At 47.8% G+C, this 19,625-nt stretch overlaps 1 protein-coding gene across 3 annotated transcripts in view; it reads left to right on the forward strand.

The window, feature by feature from the left end:
- The window catches only part of COL27A1 (collagen type XXVII alpha 1 chain), a 255,228-nt gene that overhangs the window by 87,830 nt on the left and 147,773 nt on the right, over window positions 1-19,625 (forward strand). For 2 of the 3 annotated variants that reach the window (XM_034793733.1, XM_034793734.1), the window contains exons 5-6: window positions 1,089-1,244; window positions 4,458-4,499. In XM_034793733.1, the coding sequence (XP_034649624.1) occupies window positions 1,089-1,244; window positions 4,458-4,499 (198 nt within the window). Of the gene's footprint in view, window positions 1-1,088; window positions 1,245-4,457; window positions 4,500-9,347; window positions 9,456-19,625 lie in introns of those variants that run through there. The other variant, XM_034793735.1, reaches the window with a different exon arrangement.

Raw genomic sequence — 19,625 nt, forward strand, 5'->3', positions numbered from 1 at the left:
CAAATCATTGCACCAGTTACACTGGGCTCAAGAGGGAGGGAGAGGTTCAGAAGGATGCTAACAAGGAGAAGCCCTGTTGGAGTTGGCTCCGACTTTAATAATTACAGAACCTTAGCAACTGTGGAGACTCCTGGCTTCTCCAGGCAAGCAGGGCTCTTCCCACTCCCCCTCAGATGCTCATTCCACCTCTCCCAGTGCCAAGAACCAGGCCCTCAGCGTTGTATTCCCTACAGGCCTCCTCTTCTTCAGATTCCCCTAACCCCGATGCTCTCTCCTTCCTGCTGGCACTTTCTCCTCTGCACAGGGCTGTCCCCAGCAAAGGCCAAGGAAGGCAAAGGGCTGCTGTCAGCCCTGCTGCAGCAATGGCCTTCTTACACCCCCGCTCTAGCCAAGGATCCGAGTGTGAGGAGGGGGGCCTGGGTGCGGGGAAGGTGATGTTTGGAGTTACCAGGCAACACTGACCTCATGGAGACAGCTGGTTCTTCCCTCCCTGTCTTGCCAAACGCTGGGGGGTCTAGTAATCCAGAGCCCTTCTAGGTAATTTCAGGCTGTGGGTGGGGACAATGTGTCTGCCCTCTGGGACAGGGTGTTGATTTGGGGCCTGATCCATCAGCGTGCTGAGCCCCTTCAGGGCTGATGCTCAGAACCCTCTGCTCCATTCTCATCTCTCCGGAGAGGCCCAGCACACTGCAGAATCCCATCCTTCCCTCTCAGGAGTTGTGCTCGGATGTTCCCCTGCTGCCTGTTCATCTCGTCTCACCATGGAGCCAGGGGACGTGCCCGTGTTGGTGTTGGGAACCACGGGGTTCAGAACCTTGGCCAAGATGACACACACAAGTGTGCAGGACCAGGCATACTAGGCTCAGACATCGCTGCTCTGGGGGGTCCCTCTGTTGGCCCTGGAATAGGATTCCTTCTCTGTGGACTGTGGTGGAGCATCTCCCTGCCAGTGTAATTGCTGCATATCCTGAGTCCGAATAACTCCATTCAAACCTATCCCACTTGCGTTTTATTTGCCCACCCGTCCTCCAGAGGCAGTGTCAGCGGTCCGTGTGTAAACTCCACTTGTTTGTTTCCTTGCCTCCCAGGGTGCTCTGCAGCAACTGACCTTCCAGATGGGAGACCCGGGGGCTGCCGGTGAATACTGTGGAGGCTACAATCCCAGATGCGCCAGCGCTTTCAGCACTGAAGCTTTCCGCAACCAGTCCCGCTCCCCAGGGGAGCTTTCTCCCGCTTGGCCAGAGGTGTGTCTAAGGCCTGCAAAGAGCATTCTCGGGTTTCCCCATTGCAAAGTGGGACCCAGTTTATCCCTGATGTTACTTTATCCCTGGGGTCTCTCCATTGACCTAATTTAGCCCATTGGGATTCCGGTTTCTGCAGTGGCGTGGAGAGAATGTGATGATGACTGTGACACCCTTTGCGGTTGGGCACTGGTGTAGTGTTTGTCTTTCCCTTCCCACGTGTGTCAGTGCTCCAGGGCCGGAAAGGAGCCCAATAGAGCACCAGTTTACCTGGTTCCACTGCCCCATAACCCACGCAACAGTGGCAGGTAGCAAGAGTTTCAGCAACGGTGTCCGATGTCACCTGGGGAGAGCTAGGAATAAGCGATCGCTTTGGAGTGTGTCTCCTCTCATCCCCTCCCGCACTGTGTCTGGGGTGGGAGCTCGCAGCCGTATTGCCCGGTCTCTGTTTCTGGGTGGGCCAGCAGAATGACCTTGCCGGGGTACTAAGTCTGCAGCTATGGATGGGCAAGGGGTGTACACTATCATGCTAGATGGGGGAAGCTGAATGGAAGCTAATCTAGATCAGCGATGGGGGTGGAGAAGACCCCGCCATTGCATGCATATTGAGAGGGGCTCATGGGCCAGGGATCATGGTAGTTTTATCCCTCATTCCAAACAGAGCCAGGCCCGTTCCCCTGAGAATCCCCATGGCAACATGGGAGATGGCTCCACTGCTGATGTCCTGGTGACCCAGGAGCCTCTGTTAAACATAAGCTGCTGCTCTGTCATTTGGGGCTTTGGCATTTGACTTCCCTTTGTGAAATGGCGAAGGGGTTTGGTGCAAAGGGGAAGATATGGCTGGGCGGGAGGGGTTTTAGCTGTAGGAAGTGTGTGTGGTGTGTGTGCGTGTTATTGTGTATGTGCGTGGGTGTGTAGAACACACAGAGCTAGTATTGCGCAATGCTGCAGCACATTTATCAAAGAAAGAGTGCGACGAATGAGAAGTGTTGTGCTCATTCCCACCGTGAAATCCCACTGCCACGCAGCAGGGCTGGGCACGGAACGTCCTCGTGCATCGTGCTTACGAACGTTTACTCCTCTAAGGGGATGTCTACACCAGTGGTTCTCATCCAGAGGTCTTAGCCCTGAGCCCCGCCACGTGGGTCTGAAGCAGAAGCCTGAGCAACTTAGCTTCACGGTGCCCCTGTGGCAAGGGGCCCTGGGCAATTGCCCAGCTGGCTACCCCCTAACGCCAGCCCTGGCTTTTATATGCCGAACACCAGTTACTGTGGCACAGGTGGGCTGTGGAGTTTTTATAGCATGTTGGGGGAGGGGGGGGGGGGGCTCAGAAAGAAAAAGGTTGAGAACCTCTGGTCTACACTACAAATCTAAGTTGACCAATTTAAGGTTGACTTACAACCACTGCAATGATGTGCATGTCCACACTTCCCTCCTGGGGTCGGTGGTGCACGTCCTCACCAGAAGCGCTTCCACCGACCTAAGAGGGGCAGTGTGGGGAGCTCAGAGCCCGGTCTCTCAGCTCCCTGCCAGGGGCCTGGCTGCCCCACCAGCTCCCAGTGGGCTGCCTCCCTCCTTCTGCTCCCTGTTCCTGCCGGGGGCAGGGAAAGCCGCCCAGGGTTTCTCCCCCGACTTGTTCCTGCCAGGAGTGTGTGTGTGGGGAGGAAGCTGTCTGTCTGCATCTCGGCCCCCCCTCCCGCCCGCTCCCCACCAGGAGCTGGGTACCCTTGTCAATTTCATGGCTCACCGAGCTGTGATTGACAAGACTGCTCAGCAGGGAGCAGGCAGAGGGGTCCCTCCTGCTTCTCACCCCAGCTCCCAGCTGGGAGTGGGGTTCGAAGCCACCAAGCTCTGGCTCCCAGCCAGGAACGAGGGGCAGCCCCCCAAGCTTCTCACCTCAGCGCCTAGCCAGGAGCAGGGTCCAGTGGGGGCTTTCTTGTGAATTTCAGGGCTCCTGCCGTGAAATTGACAAGACGGACGACGTAAGGGACACCGTGTCTACACAGATACTGTGTCACCCTAACTACACCGACATAAGCTTTACCCCTCTCCTGGAAGTGGAGGAGTTATATTAGTATAGCAGGGCACTTGGGGCTTGTCTTCACTACCTGCCTGGATCGGTGGGTAGAAATCGATCTCTCGGGGATCGAATTATCGCGTCTCGTCGGGATGCGACAATCGATCCCTGAATCGACGCGCATTCTCCACCAGCCCAGGTAGGAGTAAGCGCTGTTGACAGGGGAGCCACGGCGGTCGATTTGCCGCCGTCCTCACAGCGGGGTAAGTCGGCTCGGATACGTCGAATTCAGCTACGCTATTCGCGTAGCTGAATTTGCATATCTTAAATCGATTCCACCCACCCCCCCCAGTGTAGACCTAGCCTTACATCAGTAGGAGGAAGGTTGTAGTGTAGACGCTGACGTAATTGGGTTGACATAAACTGTCTTATGTCGACCTAACAGTGTAGTGTAGACCAGGCCTAAGTTACTGGTGTAATTGACAACCAGAAGCATCGTGGGTCTCCATTTTACCAGGGTTCTTAATTATTTCTCCAGAAGAACTGCTGCAGTTCCTCCGGGAGCCCAGTCTAAAGAAACTTGTGTCAGTTCTAGCACAATCTTTTCTAGCCTGAGCGGCTCAGTTTGGGCTCAGAAGCAAAATGCTCCAAGTTGCAGCACAACCAGAGTTACTCAGGGTCATCCCCAGTAATGATGGTCCTGGCGCATTAGATGGCACTTTTCTTGCTCACGTTTCTGGGCAGATCTACTATCTAACACTTGCCACAATCCCATGAGGTAGGTTAGTATCTCCATTTTACAGAAGGAGAACTGTGACCCAGAGATGATCTTGTCCAAGAGTGCGCTGGAAGAGCTAGGTCTTTGTGGGTCGTACCCATTGTTAGCCCTTCCTAGAGCTGAGTCGTAAAATACCTGTGTTCCCAGAGAAAAAGCTCCTGGAACTTTACTCCAGAATCACAACAAGAAAATGGCTAAATGTGCTCACTTGAAGCACAGGGGTTAAAGTACCAACCAAATTCCCCAGTCCTGCTCATGCAGCGAGAAGCATGCTGAAAGGAGCGACTTTTTCCGAGAACCCGCTCTGTTACCCACTATGCTCTTAACCTATGGAAACAGCAGAGCCATTAACAATCGCTTGCTTAAATAAATTCAGCTACTCAGGTAGTGATGTATTTCTCTCTCTCTCTCGATTATCTAGGTGCCAAAAGAAACCAATGAAATTCAGGAATCCTACACTCAGGTATGACTTTCCCAACTCAGCGGGGGGATGTGTACAGGGGCAGTCCCTTTTTGGGAGGGGTTTGGAGGGGAGCCAAGATTTCATTACGCATCATGATGTTTCTCAAGGAAACAAATGGATTGTTTTGGCTACATCAATAATTATCAGGTCAAAGACCGTATTGCACAGCCAGGGGGACAAGCGGTTTGGGTTTTTTTCCCAAGCACCCCAAAAGTGTGCTAGATGCTCTCAAAACAAACACTAGACAACATCCCTGTCCTGAAGAACTTCCAGAAAAAAATATAGAGCTCCCATGAACCATATTAAACAGTAAAGGCAGAAGAAGAGTCACAAGATTATGAAGTTGCTTAGAGGTTTTAGGGGCACATTTTGAGTGGTTCGTTTTTCACCCTTGATGATGGATCGAGAAGCTGGTCAGGCGTTGGTGGAATGAATCAAATGGCTGCACAGATGGATCGGTTTGTGCTGTAAACATGGGTCACGTGTGGCAGTGGAAACAAAACTGATCTGTAGGAATAGCCAGTGCTGCCTAGAGTTCTTGTAAATAGGGGAGGAGGAGGTGAGGATGACAGGAAGATGGTGAATTCTGAAGTTGATGTTGGGGGAGCAAGAGAATGAAAGTATGGCTACCATTTCTGCCACTGACGTGGGACTTCAGTGATCTGCCCCAGGAAGATTCCTGTTGCTGCTCTCCCGTCATAGAGTATTTGGAAGGGGCAGAAGCTGCCAGACCAGTGCCCAAATTCATTTTATAACTGCCAACACTTTTCTCAGTATGGGGATAAGGGCCAAGGCCAGAGTTGCTTTTCTAATTGTAGGGGGAAAGGTTTAAGCCAGAGGTGGAAATGTAAAGGGTTTAAGTGTGAGTAGCTTTTGAAACTTGGTGTACTATTTATTAGTTTTGAACATACAGGAGGTCGCAGCGAAAGTTTAATAGCAGAACGCTATGGCATCGTCTCTCACTCTCATAATGTCATTAATTTTATGCAAAATACAGAAATGTAGCTATTCAGAAGTGTGGACCAAATTCTGCCCCTAAGTTGAACACACAGTTTAGTCTGAAGGCACATGCAATTGAGATCCGTGCAAATCCGAGCGTATGCAGTTGTGTTCCATAAAATTCCTCAGAATACGTTAGAGAACTTTGATATTCCAGGCAAACTCTGCATTGCCCTGAATTACGCAGCTTCACAGTTATCCAAATGAGCAGCCTAATTTGTGATGCATTCTCCTTATCTACTCGGTTTTCTATCTGCTTCTGAAACCCGGCTCATTCTCAGTGGCTTTCCTACTGGTTCGTGTGAATTAGCAAGATTCTGCCATAGTAAGAAAGCCGGTGAACTTCACAGGCCCGAAGGGGAAGAATAATGAGATTCTGGAGCTGGGTCAAGTTTAATTTTTCAAGCCCTTAATCAAAACCAGAGATCAGCTCCTGCAGAGAGAAGTCTTTCCCAGACCTGCTGCAGGGACTGTGATAAACTTCAGTTTGTAGTTTTTGTTTTCAAGACTCTGCCCTTTTAGGGGTAGATGGAAGCTCCAGAGTTTTCATTAACTGCTAATTAGGACTAACTAATTGCATATTATAAAGGGCTTGGTTAGTACAGTGCTGGAGCTGAGGGCAATCACGTAAGTGGATGAGTACAAAAGGTACTCGATTAATTGCTTGGCCCTTATGTCATAAATCAATGTCTCCATTTTTCAAGGGTATAAGATCCTTGGTTTGTGTCTCCAGGCAAGGTTAGCAATTTAGATCCAGGGAAGTGCTGGTAACATGCGTTTACCCTCGTCCATCCAACCAGCTCTTATGCAGTCTCTGGAGCTGGATAATTCTGCTTGTCATATTTATACCGTTTATCACGAGGGAGCAGTTGGCCCAACTGGATTTAACAGCCTTTTTAAGAGGGAATCATAACATACTAGTAAAACTGGGAAGAGGAAGCAAGACACGTTTTTCTTTTTTTTTCCCCTCCATCCCTTTCCCTCCTGAGTAATTGTAATTGCTATTTCAGAGCCAGATGGATGGCTTGACCAATGTACCATGGGTACCATTTTCCAAAGCATTTTCCAAAAGACATAGGAGCCGAAGTCTTTTTTTTTCCCCCAGCCATCACACAGGCGATTATGCGAGCAAAGTCTCAAGGGCTTTCAATGGCACTTTGGCTGTTAAGTAATTTAGGTGCTTTTGAACAATTAAGGCAAAGTCTAAACTAGGGGGAAATCTTGTTAAAAATTCCAACTGGCTTCAAGACCAGTTACACACACACATGCACACACACACATGCACACACACACAACCAGTATCTATCTATCCCATCAAATCTTCTTATCCTATCCTATCATTTGGAGCATCTGTGTAACTAAGACAAAGCTAGACAAATTCAGATGGAAATAAGGTAAATTTGTAACAGTGGGAGTAATTAACTACTGGAACAACTTACCCAGGGTTGTGGTGGAGTCTCCAGCACTGACAATTTTTTAAATCAAGCTTGGATCTGCTCTAGGAATGATTTTGGGGCAGGTCTCTGGCCTGGGGTATACAGTAGGTCAGACTTGATCACAACGGTCCCTCCCGGCCTTGGAATCTGTGACTCTAAGGCAGGGGTGGCCAACTCTTCAGAAGTTAATATGCGGCTCCTTGTATAGGCACCGACTCCGGGGCTGGAGCTACAGGCGCCAACTTTCCACTGTGCCGGGGGAGAGGGGGGGGACTCACTGCTCAACCCCTGGCTCTGCCACAGGCCCTGTCCCCACCCCACCTCTTCCCACCCCCTCCCCTGAGCCTGCCATGCCCTCGCTCCTTCCCCCTCCCCCCGAGCCTCCTGCATGCCGCAAAACAGCTGATTGGGAGGTGCGTGGAGGGAGGGGGAGGCGCTGATCGTCGGGGCTGCTGGTGGGACGGGAGGCGCTGAGAGCGGGGGTGGGGAGCTGATGTGGGGCTGCTGACGTATTACTGTGGCTCTTTGGCAATGTACATTGGTAAATTCTGGCTCCTTCTCAGGCTCAGGCTGGCCACCCCTGCACTAGGGCATGGCTACACGTACAGCACTGCAGTAGTGGAGCTGTAGCACTTAGTGAAGACCCTACCTCCCATCGGCGTAGGTGCGCTACCTCCCCAAGAGACGGTAGCTCTGTCAACGGGAAACGCCCTCCATCAACATAGCGCTGTCTACCCCAGGAGTTCGGTCGGTATAACTGCATCACGCGGGCGTGGGTTTTCCACCCTCCTGAGCGGCAGAGTTATACCGACCTCAGTCTCTAGGCCAGACTTTGGTGCCCAAACTCATCCTCACTCTGTTCCAGGGGTTTGCCCTCAGTCCTAACTAACAGAAGAGCTGCAGCAGCACTGTGCTCACCAACATTAGCCTCTGAGCTGTCTCCTCATCTGCCTGATGTCTAGGTTTTCTGAGTGCGGTTTCATCCCCAACCCTTGTGCTTGTGTAATAAAAGATGAATTCAATCATGGTGGATGTGGCCCATTCCAAATGGTTGACAAGAAGGGGTGAATAGCAACAGAGGGGAAATTATTTTTGTAGTGACCCAGTCACTCCCAGTCTTTATTCAAGCCTAATTTGATGGTGTCAAGTTTGCAAATTACTTCCAGTTCTGCAGTTTCTCGTTGAAGTCTGTTTTTGAAGTTTTTTTTTTATTGAAGAATGGCCACTTTTAAGTCTGTTATTGAGTGTCCAGGGAGATTGAAGTGTTCTCCTACTGGTTTTTGAATGTTACAGTTCTTGATGTCTGATTTGTGTCCATTTATTCTTTTGCATAGAGACTGTCTGGTTTGGCCTATGTACATGGCAGCGGGGCATTGCTGGCACATGATGGCATATATCACATTGGTAGATGTGCAGGTGAACGAGCCCCTGATGGTATGGCTGATGTGGCTAGGTCCTATGATGGTGTCCCTTGAATAGATGGAAAATTTTCCCTCTGTTGATATTCACCCCTTCTGGTCAACTGTTGGGAATGGGCCACATCCACCCTAATTGAATTGGCCTCGTTAGCACTGAGCCCTGCACTTAGCAAGGCAATTCCCATCTTTTCATGTGCTGTATATTTATAACAGCTTACTGTAACTTTCACTCCATGCATCTGATGAAGTGGGTTATAGCTCACGAAAGCTTATGCCCAAATAAATTTGTTAGTCTCTAAGGTGCCACAAGGATATCTCGAGATGACATTGTGTGGGTTGCTGTGAAAATAATCTTCTTTTTATGGCTCACAAAGCCCAAAGGCCTATGAGTCTCCTGCAAAACTAAAAATATCTTAAAGCAATTCCAGTGCGCAGTGTGGCCAAATAACAAACCGGATCGATGGCCTTCCCTGCAGCACCAAATAAGAGGAGGATAAATGGATTGAACTAAGCAAACTTTTATCTCTCCCCCGATCTTGCAAGTGCTTATGCAGCTGAGTGCACTCAATGGGATTATTAAGTAGCAGAGGGGTAGCCGTGTTAGTCTGGATCTGTAAAAAGCAACAGAGGGTCCTGGGGCACCTCTGACGAAGTGGGCATTCACCCATGAAAGCTTATGCTCCAATACATCTGTTAGTCTTAAAGGTGCCACAGGATTCTCTGTTGCTTTTTAATAGGATTATTGTTATTCACATGCATAAGCATTCACAGGATTAGGCCCTTAAGTACCCAGGTTATATAACTGCAAAAAGCATGCCGTGAGTTCTAGGGGGTTGTTTTGTATGAACTCCAAAGTAAATAAGATTGTATCTGGGCCCTTTATTGATCTTCTGAGGGATCAGAAGTTACCAGCAAAAAACCCTGCTTCCACTTGAGGTCTGGAAAAGCTCATGCACAGGCTTCAGTTTGTTTATGCTGTCGTTATCCCACTAATTCTTCAGTCCTCCGAGGAGTCGTCCCAGCAAAACTGAGCAAATCAAGCCAGGATATTTCTGGTGACTCTAAGATTGGTGGTGATGAGAAAGAACAGAAAACTTCTTTTGGTGAGGAGGGGAGTAGGGTTTGGAATACAAATCCAGAAAGGATACAAAGAAAGACAAAATCCCTTTGCTGTTCATCTTTAAGTTATGATATCTTTGAACTAACAAAAGTAACAGAGGGTCCTGTGGCACCTTTAAGACTAACAGAAGTATTGGGAGCATAAGCTTTCGTGGGTAAGAACCTCACTTCTTCAGATGCAAGTCTTAAAGGTGCCACAAGACCCTCTGTTACTTTTTACAGATTCAGACTAACACGGCTACCCCTCTGATACTTTGAACTAACACTCTGTCTAGATGGGAAGCCCCTCTTAAGCGTAACTTTTCAAAGTGGTTAATGAGGGATTTGGCTACTTGCTTACCATTAACATCGGTGGGAGTCACGGAGTTAAATTTCAGCAGGTTGCTTGGCACTCTGCATCCTGCAGCAAACTGCTTGTTCTTGTTGTGTGCGTCTTGTGTGATAAAGACCAGACCTGATGGAATAAACACTGGCAGTTTTCTGCCCCACTAATGCTCTCCAGCACCTCTGACTATATGCGTCGCGGGTAATGCAGTCTAGACAGAAATCCCTGTGTGTGTTTGAGAGCAAAGGCCGGTTTGGAATCTTGAAAGCTTGACTGAAGAAGTTTGAGCAAATGTGGAACTGTTCCTGCCTCTCTCTGCAACTTGTTTGAGACGGTGCATATAAGGATCAGTTCTAATTTCTATTATAAATCAAGCTGAGCAAATAAGTGATGTTTTGTGTGTGTGGCTGAACTGCAAAATCCAAAGAAAAATTGGTTAACTTCCAACCGAAACTGATTTTTTTTTATTGTTTTCCTTGATGAAATTAAAAACTGAAAAAAAAAAATCACATGGGTCAAACAAAATGTTTCAGGGGTCAACTGCAATCAGTGCTTTGGAAATTGTTGTTTTCACTTTGTTTTTCAGATGTAACTATTTGCCAAATTCGACCTGAATTTGTCAATTGTTTCTGTGCCGCAAAAAATGGGTGTTTTGGCTAATTTATTTTCACCCATTTTTTTTTTGTCAGCTCTAATTATAGACCTTCTAATGTCTCAGCCATCTGAAATGGACTGAGCTGCATTTCAAACTGGATAGGATATAGTTAGATGGTTTCTGGCACAGCATTCCAGATGTGTGTGTTGCTTCTTAATACTATATTTAAAAAACATGAGTTGGGGAGCAATCTGGGTTGGTTATTTTACTTTGTTTTTTCTTATAATAAAAATAAAACATCATTCAGCTAAGCAATGTGGCATCGCCTAGAGTGAATAACTGCCAGTATTAAACCTTTTATCAGATGACCTGCAGGCTCTCAGTTCCCATGTTCATGCTGCCTTTTATTGTTTACCACATGCTTGCGATATTTCAGTATGTTTTCAGTTTGAGAGATGACTTCTCTGCTCCTGTATTAGCTCCTTTACAAAGCACTGCACCTCCGTGATTAGTCATGTCGTTCTGATGTTTTGCTGTGACCATGTGGTTATAGATCCATTGATCTTGTGCAAGGTCAGAAGAGCTGCTATTTGCCAGGGAATGTTTTTTAAAATGATTTCTCTTTCGTCCCTTTTTCTTGAACTGGATTCTCAGTGGTGATTGTATTAACAGTCACACATTGTTTTATAGAGATACATCAAGGTATTTAGGTTGGTGACTCCTTGCTTTGGCTGGTCTAAATTTGACCCTGAGGCCTAAGTTTTTCAAGACTGACTAGAGTGATTTTGGGTACCTCAATTGGTAGAAACCCAACTTGAGGCAACTTAAGAGGTCTTGACGGTAAGAAGTCCTGAGCACCTGGCCTTTGAAAATTAGACACTTTAAGGTGTTTCAAATTGAGACCTAAAAATGGTGAAACCCCAATTCACTCTAGTCACTCTTGAAAGTTTAGGCCTTTAATAATCAAGGCTTGCAGTGTATTAATATTCCAGGTCCAGCATCTGGACATCATTTGTAAATTCGAAGGGAGCAAAAATTGCTGTCACATTGCCTTAGCCCCAAGGAGTGGGCGGGGGTTGAGTATCTTGATTTTCCACAGTAGCAAATGGATCAGGCACACCTTCCTGCTACTCCATAGTTATCTCCCCGAATCTGCAGCATCAAGTCCCCTCGTGCTGCTGATCCCCTCTGGGGTTTTGTTACTGAAGGAAACATGCCATAAGGTAAAGAGTAACGCAAGATGGGAATTTTCGCAGAACTCTGTCATTGAAAAATGCCAGTTCGTTGAAATGGAAACTGTTCATGAAACAGAGTCTGAATTTCCCAATGAAGAAAGTGGAGGGGAAAAAAGCTTTGGAATTGGCAGTATTTTGTGTAGACACGTTTGAAACAAAAATGTCTGTTTTTTCTGAATCAAAATGACTTTTCCTTTAGCAATTTAAGCTCGTTAGGTTAAAGATTCTAAAGAAAGTCAATCAAAACACAAGTTTTGAAATGATCCGATGAAATATTTCTGATTGACCTGAACCAGAAACAACTTTGTGATTTGGTTCACTGATCTTTTCAAGATTTTGACTTTTCGGCCTGATTTGAGACGGGGAAAACCCTTGGAACTCTTGAAAATATGGGAAACCCGTTTCCTGCCCATCTCTAGTAGAGCTGTTTCCCTGAGCACTCAAACTACCGACTCCACGGGCTCTGCTTTCTAGAGCTCTCGAGGCAGAGAAGTGCATCGATTTCCATGGGGGCTGCTGAAGGAGGATTTGCTGCATTGACAGACAAGCAGCCGCCACCAGAACTGCTCTGAAGCCCAGGAGCCCACGGGTGGCTCCCAGAAGCCCGGCATGAACAAGTTGCTGGAGATAGGCAGAAGTGAGGTATTGACAGCAGCGCCTGGGCTGCTTATCCCTTCACATTCTTCCTGTCAGTGCTCATCACGTTAGGCTTTTGTTGTCAGGACTGACTGGGAATCAGTTATCTCGGGGAAGGGGAGGGGGGAATGGAGAGAGGGGGCCATGGACTCTTGATCTAGCAACGGAAGGAATTTGTTTTTCCCAAAGCTCCTGCGGCATAGCGGCTCTGCTCTTGGCCTCGGCGCTGGGTAGGTGGGGCTCATAGTCTGTGAGCGGGTGCTAGACCCATTCACGAAGGATTTGTGCGCAGCTGACCTCTAACTTGTCTCCTTTTCTGGCTGCCTTGAGGAGTTCAGTAAAGCGCCATGCGCTCAGAGTGGAGCGGGTTTTTACTTCCTGCCTTGCCTTTGCGCGGTCCAGCTAAGCAGATCATTGCTTTTGCTTCTGATTTGGTGTCAGGCTGCAGTTTTATTGCCTACCTGCACAGGAAGCAGATTTAGGGCCCAAATGATGGGGGGAGGGATAGCTCATTGGCCTGCTAAACCCAGGGTTGTGAGTTCAATCCTTGAGGGGGCCATTTAGGGACCTGGGGTAAAAATCTGTCTGGGGATTGGTCCTGCTTTGGGCAGGGGGTTGGACTAGATGACCTGCTGAGGTCCCATCCAACCCTAATATTCTATGATAACTCGGTAAGGGCTAAGTTTACACGCTCCTGCTTCAGGGCATCAGTCAACCGCTAATTAATGGGGGTTAGGAAGGGACTTTGCCTGGGAGCAGCTTATTCTATCACCGTCTGCTGCAGCGTTTCTTCAACCTTGCACTGAATCAGCTGCTACTGGCCTCAAGATACTAGACAAGGTGCAGCACTGGTTTGTACCAGGCTGGCAAGTCCTACGTTCCATGAGATGCATGGGCAAAAGCCGTCCCGCCGACAAGGGTGAGATGGGGGGGCAAAGGGGTCAATTGCCCAGGAGCCCGTAGACTTAAAAGGGACTAGGCGGATGGGATAGATACACATTTTTTTTTAATAAAAATTAAGATGAAAAGAAATCTGGTTTCCTGCTACTCTGTACAGAGCGCCGTCCCTCACTGCAACAGTAGCCATTTGCCAGCGCGCTGCTGCACCCTGCTGGTCCGGCAGAACGTCAGCGACAGCAGTCTGGGAACCGCAGCACTTGTTGCCTCCTCTGGCTGCTTGGGAGCCACTGGGCCGGCTGCGGGGGTGAGGACAGGGAGACTCTAGAGAGGAACAAGCTCCCTCTGCACTACCCGATTTCCTCCCCCGGGACTGCCGCTCCTCGCCAAACACAAGCCAGCAAGTTCAGCCACCCAATCGAGCCTCTCTAAGTTTGCCAAGGGGAACCAGGGCTAGCCCCCGCTTCACTGCCGCTAGCACTGGCTGACGAGCCACTATCACAAGTGCAGGATGAGGGCCACCTCCACTGCTCTGCCAGGGAACGAGGCACAGGTTTTCCCTCTGCCTTCGCCCCTGGCCACCTCCTTGGAGATCTCCCAGTCAGGACCGGCTCCAGGGTTTTGGCCGCCCCAAGCAGCCAAACAAAAAAACCAAACAAAACAGAACAAAAAGCTGCAATTGCGATCTGCGGCGGCAATTCGACGGAAGGTCCTTCGCTCTGAGCAGGAGTGAGGGACCGTCCGCTGAATTGCCACCGAACAGCTGGACATGCCGCCCCTCTCCGGAGTGGCTGCCCCAAGCACTTGCTTGGTAAGCTCGTCCCTGGAGCCGGCCCTGCTCCCAGTAGATGTGGCACACCAGGCCTGCCGTCTCTTCGTTGCTCTGGGTGTTGATATCCCACAGCACCAGTAGCGCAAGTATTGTATATTTTGATGTTGTTGGTCATATTCAGTCAGTTACATCCTGTCTATCAGTTTTTTTCCTTGTCTTTAGATTACACATAAATCACCATTAGGTGTTTAATTATCCTACTTGATACTTTAGGTGTTTCCTTACTTTGTGCTTCCTTAAATGTTTTATATATTAATTTCATCCCATAATGTATTTATTTAATTTAAATATATAATTCAAAATAACAAATTCTACATCTTCTATTTAGGCTCACAATTTGTTTAATACTGGTGTTGTAACCAGGGCCGGCTCCAGGCACTAGCTTGTCAAGCAGGTGCTTGGGACGGCCACTCCGGAGAGGGGCGGCACGTCAGCTATTTGGTGGACAGTCCCTCACTCCCGCTCGGAGCGAAGGACCTCCCGCCAAATTGCCGCCGCAGATCGCGTTCGCGGCTTTTTTTTTTTTTTTTTTGGCGCCGGCCCTGGCTGTAATTGGGGGAAAAGTTAACTAGATCAAGAAACGCCCCAGCTTTCACATGACGGGTTCTAATGGGTTATCAATAAGATAAAAAGTAGTGTCGTAAATCTCAGCCAGCCCTTTCCAGGGAGGCCATTGACTGTTCTGCCTGGGGCCTGGAATTGCTGTCGGCAGGCCTGGGCAAAAGCAGTTGCAGGCCCAAGCAGGAGTATATCCTCCTGGGGAAAAGTACACTGGGAAAGAGGTTGTGTGTGGGAGTTTGTCATCTTCAAAGTACTTTCTAAGCCACGGCTAATCTGTGCAAGCCCCATGGAGGGATCTGTCTCTGTTTTAACAAACGGGAAAGTTGAAGTGAGGGATTTGCTCAGGATCTCAGAGGGAAATGGAATCAGAGCCGGGAATAAACTCCTGGTGTCCTGCTTCAAGCTTGCATCCCTATGCTTGGTGGGTATCGTACGAAGATATTTGTCTTGCATTAACTTCAGCTATAAAATCCCCAGAATGTTTTGATTTCCCTCCTGCTTGCAGCTTGTTGCTAATAACAGATGTGCTTGGAGTATAAACAGCCTTTCAATGTGATATTTTAGGAAAGAGCTGGGAACGGCGCTCAAGCGCTAAGCCTTGGCTGCCCGTAATACTCATCAACGTTAGACTTGCTGCCCAACCTGTTGCCATCTTCCAGATTTTGACTCTTTTTTGTAGTTTAAAATTATATCCTGTTTTATTTTAGCAGCAGCAACTGGCCTTTCCAAGGCCGAGGCTGGAGAAGGCTTTTATGTGCTATAATGATAAAGAGTCTTGGTGCATAATGAGCTACTAGCTGGTATTTAGTTTTTTTCTATCTACCCTGTAGGGTGAGAAGGGAGAGGCCTGTGCTTTCAAGTCCCAGCTCCAGTTCTGCTCGCAAAAGCAGAGACAAAAATAGGTTTTCCATCTAGTTCAGCATTTGTTTCTCTTTCAAGTGCAGTTGACTTTCTCTCTTTTGAAGAGCGGATTTCTAAGCCCAGCATTACGTTGAATGGCTTCCATGTGGAATGGCCTTAATTTTCTTTTTTGACTGAGATGTCTTTTAGTCCCTCGACCTGCTCAGAAATATTGCATCCGTGGGACTTATATGACCCCCTTTGCCCTAGTCTCAGAGCACCGCACAGTCTTGAATGTGTGTTATTCTCACAGCAGCCCATGATATGAGAGAGAGCATCACTGCTATCCCCATCAGACAGACAGGGAGAGGAGGTCCAGGGAGATCAAAGCCTGGCATATACTTGAAGATTGTAGTGATATAGTCTAAGCCCTTATGTGGCTGCAGGGGAGGGATAGCTCAGTGGTTTGAGCATTGGCCTGCTAAACCCAGCATTGTGAGTTCAATCCTTGAGGGGGCCACTTAGGGAACTGGGGTAAAAAAAAAAATCTGTCTGGGGATGGGTCCTGCTTTGAGCAGGGGGTTGGACTAGATGACCTCCTGAGGTCCCTTCCAACCCTGATAGTCTATGATATATAAAGGTGGCTTATACCATTATCATTAATCCCCTTCCCATACCACAATAGCTATACTGGTGTAAAGCACCAAAGGGATTGTGCCACGCTAACTATACCAGTATAATTAAAGTGGTACAACTTTTGTGTGTAGACAAGGCCAAAGTGATTTGCCCAAGTTCACGCAGTGTGTCTGTGAGGGGACAGAGAATCTTAACCTGGGACTCAGAAGACATCGGTTAACTCTAGGGACCATCATTCCTTGTGTGTTTTCTTGCACTTTTTTTTTAATACAGCATCATGTGAGCCAAGCAGCACAGGGCTCTTTGGGATGCATTGGCACCTTCAGATCCTTGCAGTTCTTGAAAGAGAGTCTATTCCTCCATAGAAATGTTGGCCCAGATCCTCAGCTGGTATAAACCAGCATAATTCCCTGGACAGCAGTGGGTCTAAGGTGATATACATTGGCTGGTGATGTGGCCCACAGTTTCTCTGTCCTTCTTGTGACTCACCTGCCTTCCAGTTGTATGTGGTCTTGAGTATGAAATGATGTGGCTTGTGCTTTTCCCCTACAGGGTTTAAATAACTCCGTTCACTAGGATTTTCCCTCTCCAAATTGTAGGCCAAAGCATAAGTTCCTTCCTCAGTTTTTACTCTACTCTAGCAGAGTTGCTGCTGAAGCCGATCAGGGTTGAATAAAGACACCAGGATTTGTTGCCGTGTCTGAAGTACTCTGTCTATCTTAGGTATTTACATAGCCCCCTTATCACTGTAGTATCAATCTTCAGGTTGCTTATCCTCCCAGCACCCCTATGGTGCAGAGCAAGGCTATTAACCCTATTGTACAGATGGGGAGCTGAGGCACCGGGAAGTTGAAGGACTTGCCCAAGGTCACTCAGGCAGTCTGTGGCAGAGCATGGAATTGAACCAGGTCTTCCAAGTCCCATGCCAATGCCCTCACTGCTAGAACCTACATACCCCACCACCACCCCATTCCTTGGTACTGCGATTTTAAAAGGAGAGTGAGGAAGACCCAGGCGGTCGCAGAAATGGCATGAGAAATGTAGAATATTTTCCATGGAAAAGCCTGACATAATAAGAACATCTTCTAGTGCTTTCTGAATATGGCCACAGTCAGAACCTCGACTAGGAGTGAATTCCAGTGGTGAGCACCTGCAGTGCTAATGAACGCTTAGACCTTGTCCCATTCAACTTCCCTTGGGGCCCAGCTGTGCTATTACACTCTTTTATCTTGCCGGTGTGGATGGAGCTGGACTTAATTATAACCATGTTATGGAAACTTGTTGCAGCTAAAGACCAGCAGACGGTTATTACAGTCTCGGTTTTCCATGATCTGGTCCCATCACTGCAGGCAAGCGCAAGCCTTGTTATTGTATGAGCCCCTGCGACGGATCTGACCGTGTGGACAAGCCCTGCTGTAAAATCACAGGTTCTAAGGCAGTTTGCATGTTGCATTTGAGGGCTATGAATTAAGAAGAGCTGTTCAAGATCCCCTGATCCCTGCAGAACATTCTTTGTCCTCTAACTCCCTGCAGAGCCCTCACCCAGCAATGAGCATACTGCGGGATGGAGTGAGACTCAGGAGACCTAGGAATGTGTGATCTTGGGCAAATAACTTAATCTCTGTGCTCCATCTGAAATAAGGATAGTGATACTCCCCTAGCTCACAAGGGCGTTGTGAGGTGCATTCATTAACGTGGGTGAGGTGCTTTAATACAATGGTGTTGGGCATCGGCTGTACAAGTACCTCGATTCCTCTTATGCACTGAAGATTCCTATGGATGGTAGAATGGGAGCTGATAGGCTGCAGTTACCAATGCCCGCCAGCCAATGGGGAGCCGGTGGCAATGTTAACAAGGCCTGATGTGCCCACGCTCGAGCCAATTTGCTTTGATACGCTTTCAAACTAAATAAAAACCACCTGTTTTGTAAGCTAACAAATGACATCAGGTCAGACTTTGTTCTAGCGATGACTCAACTTTATGATGCCACTAGGCAGCTCTTAAAAGCAGGAAGATTTGGTCAGCTTGTGGACAGCTGTAGCTGTCTGGTGGGTCAATGTAGGAATGCCAGTGGGGGAGTGTGGTGTGTTTTTTTTTTATTAAAACCTCACCTCAGGGTTTCCTGCCATAAGTAATACCCAGAGTGATTTGGTTTTAATAAAGTTAATAGGACAGACTTGAAGATTCCTCTGCCTGAATTTGAAGGCACATTTAGACATTGGACGACTTCCCTTTTTTTGGCTGTTCTGTAGTGAGGAGCCCTGTTCTTTCTATACCGACCCTTTTAGTTCAATAGTTCCATCACAGCAGGCGTGGAAAATTACAGCCCGTGAAAACCAGCGAGGGGCTGAGGACCATCTCCATAGCCGTGGTAGCAACGATTAAATGTTGTAGGCAAGTGAACGTTCTGCATAAATAGTAATTTGCACTTAATAGTACTTTCCATCCGAGGGTGTCAATGTGTTTTTGAGTCATTGAGCTTCATAGGAAGCCAAGTAAGGAAGGGCTGTATAAGAATCTCTTCACCAATCCCAGAAGTGCAGCCATGCTTGGGATAGAAAACAACAGCCATTTAGCAGTATGCGGCATCGCTACTAAGAGCGGGACTCTAGGAATAAAACCATATGGACTTGTGACTGCAAGGGGAATATAGGTACGTGGAATATAACTATCCGAACTGGATTATAGCCAGGAGAACTAGGCTAGCACCCATACACTTGATGATGTGTCCTACGGCCTGGATTATGATTTCCAGGTCTTGCCCGAATGATCGCCATAGCTACAGCACCACCTTTCCCCTCCAATATCCGCTGATCTGGGACATTGGTTAACTGCTGAAATATCACCTATTGAATCACCAACACCACATTCTACAGCACTGAGACGACACTCAGAGTCTGACCCTCATTAACATGGGAGACCCGACAGGTTCACAGCCCAGTGGAAGCAAGGAATAACAGAACAAATGCAAACTGGACTAAGGATGTGTCTATGCTGCAGTCATGGGGTGGGATTGCAGATGTACCCAAGCTCGCTTTAATCTAGCTAGCTCAGGTCCTGGAACAGTGAAGCTGTGTCAGCCTGGACTTCAGTTCAGGCTACAGAAGGCCACCCAGAACTCTGGCTAGCCCTCACTGAAGCCTGTGCTACTCTGACTTCACTGCTCCAGGACTGAAGCTAGCTAGATTAACAGTAGCTCGAGTATGTCTACACAAACTGGAATCCTATCCCATGCCTGCTGTATAGACATACCTTAAGATGAGACACTTGGGAACTAATGGTTAGCATTTTAACCAAGATTATAGGTGGTGAGCTAATGCTTACCCCCAATACATGCTGTCCTACCCTTCTTTCCCCATGGTTATCACTCCAGCCTAGTAAATGCAAGTGAAGAAATGTGGCTTAGTGTCAGATTCTTGTTTTTAAAAAGCATTTGTGCAATCTCTGATAGTTTAAAACTGAAGTCTTTTAAGTACTGATATAGAGAGAACGGGAAAGCAATCTGTTTAGGTATTCCTCTCACCATAGCAGTTCTCACCCATTACACTTGAGTATCCATGTTATTTTTCATTGAAACCTCAGAAACCTTCTCTTTAG

The sequence above is a fragment of the Trachemys scripta genome, chromosome 17, assembly GCF_013100865.1.
Source record: "Trachemys scripta elegans isolate TJP31775 chromosome 17, CAS_Tse_1.0, whole genome shotgun sequence".
NCBI classification, from domain to species: Eukaryota; Metazoa; Chordata; order Testudines; family Emydidae; genus Trachemys; species Trachemys scripta.